The sequence below is a fragment of the Bufo bufo genome, chromosome 10 (genome assembly GCF_905171765.1).
Source record: "Bufo bufo chromosome 10, aBufBuf1.1, whole genome shotgun sequence".
NCBI classification, from domain to species: Eukaryota; Metazoa; Chordata; class Amphibia; order Anura; family Bufonidae; genus Bufo; species Bufo bufo.
The window spans coordinates 90105577-90119015 of NC_053398.1; the positions used below are offsets into that span (position 1 = coordinate 90105577).

General features: G+C 47.0%; 1 protein-coding gene across 2 annotated transcripts in view; it reads left to right on the forward strand.

Annotated features, from left to right (window-relative positions):
- The window catches only part of PACS1 (phosphofurin acidic cluster sorting protein 1), a 148815-nt gene that overhangs the window by 47342 nt on the left and 88034 nt on the right, over positions 1-13439 (forward strand). Inside the window, exons 9-11 of one of the 2 annotated variants that reach the window (XM_040409020.1) lie at positions 10849-11003; positions 11091-11184; positions 13308-13370. In XM_040409020.1, coding sequence (XP_040264954.1) covers positions 10849-11003; positions 11091-11184; positions 13308-13370 — 312 coding nt within the window. The remainder of the gene's footprint in view (positions 1-10848; positions 11004-11090; positions 11185-13307; positions 13371-13439) is intronic. The other variant, XM_040409021.1, reaches the window with a different exon arrangement.

Genomic DNA, 13439 nt, shown 5'->3' on the forward strand with positions numbered 1-13439 from the left:
ACAGGGGTGTAATCAATGACAGGGGGGTGATCAGGGAGTCTATATGGGGTGATAACCACAGTCATTGATCACGCCCCTGTAAGGCTTCATTCAGACGTCCGTATGCGTTTGGCGGATCCGATCCATCTATCAGTGGATCCGTAAAAATCATGCGGACATCTGAATGGAGCTTTACAGGGGGTTGATCAATGACAGGGGTGTAATCAATGACAGGGGGGTGATCAGGGAGTCTATATGGGGTGATAACCACAGTCATTGATCACGCCCCTGTAAGGCTTCATTCAGACGTCCGTATGCGTTTTGCGGATCCGATCCATCTATCAGTGGATCCGTAAAAATCATGCGGACATCTGAATGGAGCTTTAAAGGGGGTTGATCAATGACAGGGGGGTAATCAATGACAGGGTGGTGATCAGGGAGTCTATATGGGGTGATCAACGGTGAATAAGGGGTTAATAAGTGACGGGGGGGGGGTGTAGTGTAGTGGTGCTTGGTGCAACATATTACTGAGCTACCTGTGTCCTCTGGTGGTCGATCCAAACAAAGGGGACCACCAGAGGACCAGGTAGCAGGTATATTAGACGCTGTTATCAAAACAGCGTCTAATATACCTGTTAGGGGTTAAAAAAAACACATCTCCAGCCTGCCAGCGAACGATCGCCGCTGGCAGGCTGGAGATCAACTCTCTTACCTTCCGTTCCTGTGAGCGCGCGCGCCTGTGTGCGCGCGTTCACAGGAAATCTCGCGTCTCGCGAGATGACGCACGGATGCGTCCAGGAGGAATGAATCAACCACCTTCCGGACGCATCCGTGCGTTAGGCGGTCGGGAAGTGGTTAATGCATTCTGAATGGAGAGAAATCCGTTCAGGATGTCTTCAGTTCATTCACCGAACGGCGTTTTGGACAGAGGAAATACCGCAGCATGCTGCGGTATTATCTCCGTCCAAAATTCTGGAATGCCGGATCTGGCATTAATTTACATTGATATGTATTAGTGCTGGATCCGGCATTAAAAATACCACAATGCCGAATCCGCAGACTGGTAAAAATATGTGAAAAAAGGAGATTTTTGTAGCTGGACATCCTCTATCCTTTCCCAGCGGACTGCGTTTTCACGTGGACATCCCCTCCTAAGGTGGACGCACCAGTGGCGCGACTAGCCAAAAATACGTCTATTCCTATAGCTGGGTCCTCCCTTCGGTCCGAAGTGGCAGGCCGAAGTCCCTCTTTGCAGCTACAGGGTCAGCCTTTAGGCCGTGTGTTCGCCTCCACGTGGGTGGCAAAGGCCATCTGTGAGTGGGGCAGCCAGTTGGACCAGGACTTGGTATCCGAGGTCCCTGCTCAGGATCTCCGATCCTCGGTGCAGCTGATCATCCAGGCGGGAAAGTCCCTCTGTGAGGCGCCCTTGGACGCTGGCGCCCTCATCGCGCGCTCTTCGGCGCTTGCGGTCACCTTACGCCGCGAGCTTTGGCTGAAGGTGTGGGCAGCGGACGCGACTTCCAAGCATTCTTTAGTCTCCCATTTGCCGGCACCCGTCTTTTTGGTTGTCGGCTGGACAAAATTATTTCTGAGGCTACGGGAGGCAAGAACACCCATCTCCCACAGCCTAGGGCCAAGCGGGCCTCTCACGTGACAGGCCCTTTCGTCGATTCGCTAGTTCCTGCCCCGCGGCGAGCTCTTCCGCTGGGGGGGGGAGGCGGGTTTACTTCCCAAGATCAACGCAAAAAAAGTCCTTTCAGGCACAGCCCTCCTGTTGTCCCAGGCCTCAGGGCACTCGACCACCTGCAGCTAAGCAGTCCTCAGCCTGGAGGTGCGCCCCTGCCCAACTGGGTGGTGGGCCGCCTCCTCCTCTTCCAGGACGTCTGACGGGCCCACGTCTCCGACGCTTGGGCACTCGAGATTGTATCCTCAGGATACCTAATCGAGTTTCTGTTTCATCCCCCAGACAGGTTTTTTCAATCCTGTCTTCCACGGGACCCTGAGCGGGCGGCCGCCGCCTTCTCGCAGGCCATTCAGTCCCTCCTGGACCGGGGAGTCATCTCTCCCGTTTCCCCAGCAGAAAGGTTCACAGAGTTCTATTCAAACTTTTTTGTGGTCCCCAAAAAGGAGGGCTTGGTGCGCCCAATCCTGGACCTCAAACTACTGAACAAGTTCCTCTGTCTCCAGCGGTTTCGGATTGAATCCCTTCGTTCCGTAATTGCTTCTTTGGAGCAGGGGGAATTCCTTTCGGCCATAGATATCCAGGACGCATACCTCCACGTCCCCATCGCGCGGAGTCACCAGCGCTTCCTGAGGTTTGCGATAGGAGACTATTATTACCAGTTTGTCGCCCTACCGTTCGGGCTGGCAACTGCACCTTGGGTCTTCACAAAGATTCTAGCCCCTGCTCCGTTCCAGAAGCATCTTCCTTATGCCTTATCTGGACGACATCCTCATCAAGGCTTCCTCTTTCGCTCAGGCGTCGAGCAGCGTAAAGATCACGCTGGAAGCCCTGGCACGTTTCGGTTGGCTGGTCAATCTGCAGAAGTCCTCTCTCTGACTCCCTCCAGACAATTGGTCTTTTTGGGTATGCTTCTGGACACGGAAGCGGCACAGATTCGTCTTCCTCCGGACAAGCGACTGGCCTTACACCGCTCCGTGAGGGTTCTTCTCGACTGCAGACTTCCGTCCATTCGACTCTGCATGAGGACGTTAGGGAAGATGGTCGCCTGTTTTGAGGCGATTTTCTTTACCCAATTCCACTCTCGCACATTCTAGAGCGATCCTGTCCTCCTGGGACATATCTTCTGAGAGCCTGGACTGTTCCATCCGCCTCTCTCCTCAGGTGAGGTCGTCCCTTTGTTGGTGGCTGTCGGTTCCAGTTCTGGGAAGGTTTTTCCTTCCGATATCCTGGACGGTTGTTATCATCGACGCCAGTCGCCTGGGTTGGGGAGGAGTGTTCCCTCCCAGGACAGTCCAAGGCACATGGTCTCGGTCGGAGTCCAAGCTCCCAATCAATGTACTGGAGTTCAAGGTGATTCTTTTATCCCTCCAGCACTGGACCCACCTCCTGAAGGGTCGCCCAGTTAGAGTCCAGTCGGACAATGCGTACATCAGCCACCAGGGGGGAACGTGCAGCCTCGTGGTGATGCAGGAATCTGCCAAGATCTTACGGTGGGCGGAGGCCCATGTACCGGCATTATAGCGATCTACATCCCGGGTGTGGAGAACTGGACTTCGCACTTCCTCAGCAGGACCACGATGGATCCGAAACTTCCCACCTTCCTCTCCCGCGCAAGGGATCCGGAAGCTTGCAGCATGGATGCCCTGATCTCCCCTTGGCAAGGGTTCTCCCTCCTTTACGTGTTTCCCCCCTTCCCCCTCCTACCCATGGTTCTACGGAAAATCAGGATGGAGGGCATTCCGACGATCCTCGTCGCCCCGGATTGGCCCCGTCCCGCATGGTAAGCCGACCTCGTTCTACTTCTAGGAGACGTTCCTTGGTCACTACCTATCAGAGACTACCTTCTTTCGCAGGGACCAGTCTTCCATTTCTTCGTTTGACTGCATGGCCATTGAAACCGCCATTCTAACGCGCAGAGGGTTTTCGGCGGATGTGATCCGCACTATGATTCAGGCCAGGAAGCCTGTGTCGTCCAGGATCTATTACAGGACCCGGAGGTTCTTCCTGGGTTTCTGTGAAAGCCGAAATATTTCACCACTTCGTTTTTCTCTCTCCACGGTCCTGTCCTTTCTACAATCGGGGTTGGACCTTCATCTGGCCCTTAGTTCTTTGAAGGGTCAAGTGTCGGCGCTTTCTATCCTTTCCCAGCGCCCTGGGGCCAGTAAGGACCTTTTCTTCAGGGAGTGGCACATACAGTTCCTCCGTACCGTCCTCCTTTACCGCCTTGGGATCTGAATTTAGTCCTCTTAGAGCTCCAGGCTTCCCCCTGAGCCCTTGCGGGAGATTTCTCTCCGACTCCTGTCCTGGAAGGTAGTTTTTCTGGTCGCTATCACTTCCATCAGATGGGTGTCTGAGTTGGCGGGGTTCTCTTGCAGAGAACCCTTACTGGTTATTCGTAGGGACAAAGTGTTTCTCCGGCCTGTCTCTTCTTTTCTTCCGAAGGTGGTCTCTGACTTCCATATTAACAAGGAAATTGTCCTTCCCTCACTGTGTCCATCTCCTTCACACCCTAAGGTAAAGGAGTTACACCATTTGGATGTTGTCAGAGCTCTGAAGATCTATTTAGCAGTCTCCAGTCCCTTTCGCCGTACGGACTTCCTTTTTGTCATTCTGGAGGGTCCTTGCAAGAGATAAGCGGCCTCCAAGGTGGCAATCGCACGCTGGATTTGGTCTGCAATTGCGAAGGCATACCGCGCCCGAGGCGATGGGTGCATCTTGGGCTCGGAGGAATCGCGCTTCGGCTGCACAGTTGTGTAAGGCAGCTACTTGGTCCTCCTTACACAAATTCACTAAATTTTACCAGGTGCATACTTATGCATCGGCGGAGACTGCCTTAGGCCGCATGGTCTTGCAGGCGGCAGTTTCTTAGATGCCTGCAGGGATGATTGCTTCCATGGGTCTGTGGTTTTTCCCTCCCTGTGGACTGCTTTTGAAGGTCCCACGTTTCCTGTGTCCCCCAATGAATATGGGCGAGAAAAGGAGATTTTTGTATAACTTACCAGTAAAATCTCTTTCTCGCTCTTCATCGGGGGACACAGCACCCACCCAGTATTGTTCTACCACAGTTGTGGCAGTTGCTGGTTTGAACCCCGTTGGGTCCTTTGGCATGGTTGGTGTTCCACGTTTTTTTCTTTGGTTGACTTGCTTCTCCTACTGCTTGTACACAAACTGAAGCTCTCTCTCCAGGCTGGAGGGGGTATAGCTGCCAGGGGAGGAGCTAACAGCTTCTGCCTAGTGTCAACGCCTCCTAGAGGACATAGCTATACCCACGGTTCCTGTGTCCCCCAATGAAGAGTGAGAAAGAGATTTTACTGGTAAGTTATACAAAAATCTCCTCCAAGCACAGGCAGCATCACCCGGGCCGTTTACAGCGCTCACTGCGCTGATGAATGTGATGGAATAGTCTAAGGCGTATCGGTACGCCTTAGACTTTTTACAGGGAGTAAAATCGCTATCTCTGCTGCACAGGCCGCATGACACAGCTTTGTGGCCCGCGGGCCGTAGGTTGGGCATCACTGCTCTAGACGAATGCCTTAGGGAGTGCAGTTTTCAAAATGGGGTCACAATGTTGCATTGTTTTTCCAGTTCAAATCCTTTTCAGGCATAAAGTCGGGCCTGTATGTCACCCAAGCCAAAATAATGTCTTGAAAGCAACAAGTTGCTCCTTCGCTTTTAACTAAGAAGCAGGTTATGGCTTGAACACAGGAAAAACAGGATAATACATTTTGTGTTATTTTCCAGTTTCATGCAGAGGTGTAATAGGACTGCATTCCTGTACTGCTCTGTACTATTACTATGGGACTCAGCAGAGACACCACATCTGGCAGCTGTCATAGACATCTGACCAATCAGAGCGGTCCCTTCCAGAGATTGCTAACACCTAGTCACCATGTTCGAGACATGAGGAGATCAGAGCTTTGTCATCTAGAGGTCCTGTGACTACCGTGAAAGAGCCCTTATTGTGCCAAAAGCCTAATATGCTCATACTGTCACCCTCTGTCCCCAATCAGGAACCTATTGTGCCCAATCGATCACCCTTCCCTGTGATCCCTTGATCCGCTTACCGACCGCCTTTTTTCCCCAGGTGGTCACCGCCACACCTCTCCTGTTTGTCATCCCTGTTTTTTTCTTCTGTATGGTCTACTGACCCAGCTTGTTATTGACCACATTTATTTGTCTGCTGCTTACCCTGACCTTAGCTTTTCTGACTGCATTTTACATCTTTTTTTTTTTTCTGGGATCAGCAGTTGCCAATAAAAACTGCATTGCAACCCATTGGATTCACATCTCCCTAGCAGCCCCACCTTGCTTATAAGTTTTAATTAAAAAATAAACATTGTTAGTTCATCCATTCGTTAGGGTTTCTTTAAAAAAGTCAATAGGGGAGATTTCTCATAGCCCAAAATCGTATGCCAGGCTACGACAAGACATAATGCCTCATCATACATTAGGTGCAGCACCTGGCAGTCCGGTCCCCTATACCGATATTTATGCCGGCCCCTGTCCGGCAGAGGTTTTAGTGTTCTTTTACACCAGAAAACTGGAGTAGAAAATGATGAATGTGGCAGGGCCGCTGGTCCTTCACACCCACGTCACACCCGCTTTTCAGGAAAGTTGCAAAGTTACTACTTGTACAGTGCCCAAATTCCTGATTTTATTAAGTTAATTTTAATATACTTTATTTATCCTTTATTTATATATATATATATATATATATATATAATATACTGCTCAAAAAAATAAAGGGAACACTTAAACAACACACTGTAACTCCAAGTCAATCACACTTCTGTGAAATCAAACTGTCCACTTAGTAAGCAACATTGAGTGACAATCAATTTCACATGCTGTTGTGCAAATGGGATAGACAACAGGTGGAAATTATAGGCAATTAGCAAGACACCCCCAATAAAGGAGTGGTTCTGCAGGTGGTAACCACAGACCACTTCTCAGTTCCTATAATTCCTGGCTGATGTTTTGGTCACTTTTGAATGCTGGCGGTGCTTTCACTCTAGTGGTAGCATGAGACGGAGTCTACAACCCACACAAGTGGCTCAGGTAGTGCAGCTTATCCAGGATGGCACATCAATGCGAGCTGTGGCAAGAAGGTTTGCTGTGTCTGTCAGCGTAGTGTCCAGAGCATGGAGGCGCTACCAGGAGACAGCCCAGTACATCAGGAGAAGTGGAGGAGGCCGTAGGAGGGCAACAACCCAGCAGCAGGACCGCTACCTCCGCCTTTGTGCAAGGAGGAACAGGAGGAGCACTGCCAGAGCCCTGCAAAATGACCTCCAGCAGGCCACAAATGTGCATGTGTCTGCTCAAACGGTCAGAAACAGACTCCATGAGGGTGATATGAGGGCCCGACGTCCACAGGTGGGGGTTGTGCTTACAGCCCAACACCGTGCACGACGTTTGGCATTTGCCAGAGAACACCAAGATTGGCAAATTCGCCATTGGCGCCCTGTGCTCTTCACAGATGAAAGCAGGTTCAGACTGAGCACGTGACAGATGTGACAGAGTCTGGAGACGCCGTGGAGAACGTTCTGCTGCCTGCAACATCCTCCAGCATGACCGGTTTGGCATTGGGTCAGTAATGGTGTGGGGTGGCATTTCTTTGGAGGGCCGCACAGCCCTCCATGTGCTCGCCAGAGGTAGCCTGACTGCCATTAGGTACCGAGATGAGATCCTCAGACCCCTTGTGAGACCATATGCTGGTGGGGTTGGCCCTGGGTTCCTCCTAAAATGCAAGACAATGCTAGACCTCATGTGGCTGGAGTGTGTCAGCAGTTCCTGCAAGACGAAGGCATTGATGCTATGGACTGGCCCGCTCGTTCCCCAGACCTGAATCCAATTGAGCACATCTGGGACATCATGTCTTGCTCTATCCACCAACGTCACGTTGCACCACAGGAGTTGGCAGATGCTTTAGTCCAGGTCTGGGAGGAGATCCCTCAGGAGACCGTCCGCCACCTCATCAGGAGCATGCACAGGCGTTGTAGGGAGGTCATACAGGCACGTGGAGGCCACACACACTACTGAGCCTCATTTTGACTTGTTTTAAGGACATTACATCAAAGTTGGATCAGCCTGTAGTGTGTTTTTCCACTTTAATTTTGAGTGTGACTCCAAATCCAGACCTCCATGGGTTGAAAAATTTGATTTCCATTTTTTATTTTTTTTGTGTGATTTTGTTGTCAGCACATTCAACTATGTAAAGAACAAAGTATTTCAGAAGAATATTTAATTAATTCAGATCTAGGATGTGTTATTTTTGTGTTCCCTTTATTTTTTTGAGCAGTGTATACAAAACAAAAAAATTCAGTACCATTTTAACCCAATCCCATTGCGGTGCGTCCTTCTCTCCCCAGCCGACACAAATTTTAATAAGTTAACTTCAATAGTGGCATCTGTTAGGTAAGGCAGAGTGATGCGGCTCCCTCTACCTTCCAATTGGAGCCTCCACAGTGAAATCGCAGGGCTCCGATCGGTTACCATGAGCACCTAGGGCCTGCTTAGACTTCCCAGGGCTGTCATAGTAACCTCCCTGCTAAGCTGTGTGACAGCTTAGCAGGGAGCGTGTCAAATTCCTGTTCACCCTAATAGATCTCTATTAGGGTGAATAGGACAAGAGCTCAGAAGAAGATCCCAGGTTCTAGCTCCCTGAGTGGGCTAATAGTTATTTAATAAAAAGTGGAAACGTTGTGAAAATGTAAAAAAAACAAAATATTAAATCATCCCCCCTTTACCAGTTTTAAATATAAAAATATATAAACAAAGAAAAAAATTTATATATTTGGTATCGCCCCATCCGAACGCAGTAACGAAAAAAAGAAAAACACACGATTTGCCCCTTTTTTTTTTGTTTTTTTTTGTTTTGTCACCTTGTCCCCCCAAGAAATTGAATAACAGTGATCAAAAAGTCATACATACCACAAAAATGGTACCAATAAAAACTACAGTTCAATCTGCAAAAAACAAGCCCTCATACAGTCTGTAGACCAATATATAAAAAAGTCAGAAAATGGTGATGCAAAGAAAATTTAGATTTTTTTTCAAGGTTTTTATTTTTTTAAAGTAATAAAACAAGTTGCAGAATAATAATAATCTTGTCTTGCAAAAAATAACCCTTCGTATGGCTAAGTGAACTAAAAAATAAAATCCTTATGGCTATTGGAACGTGTGGAGGAAAAAAAAAAATGCAAAAAATGTACGTAGTCCCGGTCTTTAAGGGGTTAAAGCAACCCTTCAGCCAGCATGGGCGGGGAGAAGGGGGCCAGGGAGGGATTGCGCTGACAGGATACAGGGAGGGATTGCGCTGGGTGTGGCTTACAGTCTTGCTTTGTTCACATTGCACTAGCTGTCCTGCTAGGCGGTTGTGTGGAAGCTTGGCTGTGAGCTGGATTACATCACCTTCAGACCGTGTTCACATCACAGTTAGTGTATTGGTAGGACCCCTTGCCATGCTGAGTGACCGTGACGTGGTGCATGATGGGCTCCGATATTTTCCTGACAGGAATATATTGGCAAAAGTCTCAGCTTTTAATATCTGCTTGTATGACCAGCCAGTATAGTCAGTGGCATATCCGTTTTGTGCATTTTCTTCAGTGATTTATATAATTGTATTTTCATCCGCACAATGCTCTGGTTTGTGTAGGATGCTTTTGTGGTGCATGTGGACCGCGCTGGCGTCCTCCTTTGTACGCATTAATTGCTCGGGATGGTCGTTTGCTGCGGTCCACATGCGGTGGGACTGCTCCCCCAATGAGAAACATGCTACAGTGTTTGGGGTTTGAGCAGCTCCCCCATATCTGCCACGATATTTCTGTGGTTCAAATGCGGTGGGACTGCTCGCCCAATGAGAAACACGCTACAGTGTTTGGGGTTTGAGCAGCTCCCCCATATTTGCCACGATAATTCTGTGGTTCACATGTGGTGGGACTGCTCGCCCAATGAGAAACACGCTACAGTGTTTGGGGTTTGAGCAGTTCCCCCATATTGGCCACTGCAATTCTGTGATTTTGTTACAGAGAGAATTAGATCCTCATCTCCATGTACATGACCCCAAGAGATGCTTGCTATTGTTAATGCAGGGAGAAACTATTCTACAGTACATATGGGCAGTTATATACTTTAACGGTTTCCATATACTGTAGAACAGCTTCTCCCTTACTCCCAAAATGCAATAAACTTACTTCATTGACTTACTTGGGCTACTTTCACACTAGCGTTTTTTGCGGATCCATCATGGATCAGTAAAAATGCTTCCATTACAATGATACAATTGCATGCATCAGCCACGAAGCATCCGGTTGTGTTATGTCTTTTATAGCCATAACGTATCCATCTTGAACACCATTGAAATTCAATGGGGGACGGATCCGTTTTATTTTGTGCCAGATTGTGTCAGAGAAAACGGATTCGTCCCCATTGACTTACATTGTGTGCCAGGACGGATCCATTTGGCTCCGCTTCGTCAGACAAACACTAAAACGCTGCAGGCAGCATTCTGGTGTCCGCCTCCAGAGCGGAATGGAGACTGATCGGAGGCACACTGATGCATTCTGAGCGGATCCTTTTCCATTCGGAATGCATTAGGGCAAAACTGATCTGTTTTGGACCGCTTGTGAGAGCCCTGAACGGATCTCACAAATGGAAAGCCAAAACGCAAGTGTGAAAGTAGCCTTACTTGTTTAGGCTGTGGTCATCAGTGGGTCAAGTGACTTCACATCAACTTATGCTAGCAGGCTTCACAGAGTGGGAAAATTTATTGCAGTTTCATGTTTTTTGAATTATGTTTCGTGTAAATGTATTTTATACCCCAGAAAATCCCTTTGAGAGTGTTTGTGCGGATACTTGTATGCATTTCTTCAGTGAATGCATACATACTTAATAGATTAGCATTAATAGACATAAAGTAGCAAATTGAATAAAATATATTTTCCTTGTGTTCATGCTTTTGTGACATTGTCAATTACTTTTATGGATGATGGTTTCTTGTGAAGTTACTATGATTAATGTATTGCTTTATTAAGAATCCATTGCATCACCAGCTGTAAAGCTGTACATAGTGTCTTTTTAATTACCTTGACTACTTTATATTAGGAAATTCTCTGCAATGTGAAACATTTTTAATTGTTAATCTCCTCCTTTTTATTCACATATGTAATGGTCATTTTCTTTTTAAGGTTGGATTTAGCCTGGATCATGTTTCACGTGATGAGATTCGGGAAGAAGATTTGGATGATTTATATGACAGTCTAGAAATGTTTAACCCAAGTGATAGCTGTCCAGAGTTGGAGGAAAGTGAGAGTGTCCTGAGTACTCCTAAACCAAAGCTTAGGTAGAGACGATGCTGCCCTTGTGTCTTGTGATGTGAATATCCAGTATTCTCTCCATTTGTTTGACATATTGTCACTGTTTGGCTTAGACCGTTCTTCGAGGGAGTTTCCCAGTCAAGTTCACAGACTGAAATTGGAAGTCTAAACAGCAAAGGAAGCCAAGGAAGAGACATGAGCAGTCCGGTGAGCATCTGTTAAAACGTACTTTAAATTGCTAAATCAATAGTGCAAGTAAAGATAAGAAACTTTGTAATTTATCTTATTACAGAAACATTCCACATTCTGCACTTTATAGATTTTTCTCTTGCACTCCTACCCCAGGTCTTCTGCACTGATCGCTGACTTGTCTTCGGTGAAGATGGGTTAGCAAGTCACTGAGAGATTAGATTACAACTGCAGACCATAGAAATCTATGGATAGGAAGGATGGTGGAGCTGCTAGAGGGAGACAAAGGCAGAGAGGCACATAAAGAAGTGGCTGCAGCATCTAAGGGTTCATTATTGCTGTATAATTTCCACCATGTGTGAATCTCTTATTCTCTGTGCAGTGTATAGGAGACCACATAGCAGCTAGTCTCCACCTTTCCTGAAGCACAGCTCAGGGAAAACAGACAGAGCCTGCAGATAAATGCAGTATACAAGTCATGTAATGATCAGATGTCGTGTTATTCCTCTTTTACACACAGGATAGCTTATTCTGAAAAGCCACCTGAAACCACAATACGTATATTTACTTTCTAGCTGCATATGCCGTTAAGGAGGCTGACGCTCTAAATTATTACTGTCTCTCTGTTACCATACCACAGGGGCGCTCTAAATATCTGGTATTGTAATGGATCAACTAATTACATTGAATTACAAAACAAAAACAGAAGCAAATTAGTGTTTTCCTATTTTTCTAATTTTCCTCGAACTAAAACTTAAAAATGAAAAGGCACTGGTTCTGCTTAGGTGCCACATGAATACCTTATATGTATTTGCCCAAATTATAAAATAAAATAGTCATCCTTAGAATGTGTGATTCCAAATGGTGAGTTTTTGTTGTAGGCATTCAGGCATCTAAATACATTATTCTTGATATTGGTTGAAATATCCTATATCTGACAATAGATGAATCTCATATGATCGTCGGAAGCCTTCTCATCTACAGTATCTTCTGTAAAAAGCCAAAAGTCAGACTCTCTTGAGCAGCCGTGTCTTTTTTTTACTGTGCTGAAAATAGCACCTCACCTCTACATCTGATCCCAACCCTTATATACCTTATACCTGTGATGGCTAACCTCTGGCACTCCAGCTGTGGTAAAACTGCGACTCCCAAGATATACACTTGCTTGGCATTTCTCCATAGAAATGAATGGAGCATGGTGAGAGTCGTAGTTTCACCACAGCTGGAGTGCTGGAGGTTAGCCAACACTGCCCTATACCAACCCATTCCATTACATTTTTTGCATTAAAAATACCTAATACATAAAAAATACCTAATACAGTAAGCACTAAAGATTGTTAGCTCCACATACCAGTCTGTACCCTTTCTGCAAGCGCTGAGCATGCTGGAAAGATGTTGTCCTTTAGTGAACTGGGCGAAAAATGTCATCCCCAGTTCAGTGAAGAAAAGTGGGACACCGGAGCTACTCTTGTCATCCACCGGTGTAGGTATCTGCCAGGTTCCAAGCTGCTCACCAGCAGTACCCCTACTCACCATAGGGAAGTACACTGAAGAAGGGGCCATGCTGGTCTCAAGCCAGGAGAGAGATGTCTACACTTCTAGTTAAAGAGGATCTGTCGCCATAAAATGCAGCACAATCTGCAGGCAACATGTTATAGAGCAGGAAGAGCTAAGCAGATTGATATATAGTTTTTTTTACAATGGATGGTAGTGATGTCACCCTGCCTACAATATTCCATCATGGCTGAGCAGCCTGACGCTCACCAATATGTAGTACATGCAAGTGCCAGTGTAATGTGTAGTGAGGTCCTGCCCCCTCACCCCCTAGGCAGCTCTGCAAGTGGTGGCAACCAGTCCTGCTCACATTGTAGGACAAGTTGCTCGTGGCCATTTTAAATTAATCTCAGAGAACCTCTTTAAGTGCATGCTGGTTTAGCTAAGTGGCTACAGAAGGAGTATAGCCCGGTAGCAGTAGCTAACACTCTTTTGGTGCTTAGTATCGTCAGCCAATACCCATGATGCCTGTCCCCACCAATAAACTTGACAAGGAAAGGATTTTATTGTGAGTAGTCAAAAAATCTGTTTATTTCAGTGATATTGTTGCATTTACTTTGTATACAATTGTTGTTTCTGTTTTATAGGGAGACCTTTCAGTAGATGTTAAAATCCCCCGTCAGGACGATTCGATGGACACAGTAAGTCAGGTAGAGTTGAGTGAACAATGCTCATTTTGTATGTCTTAGATTTGAATTAAGTAGAAGACAATTGAGCAG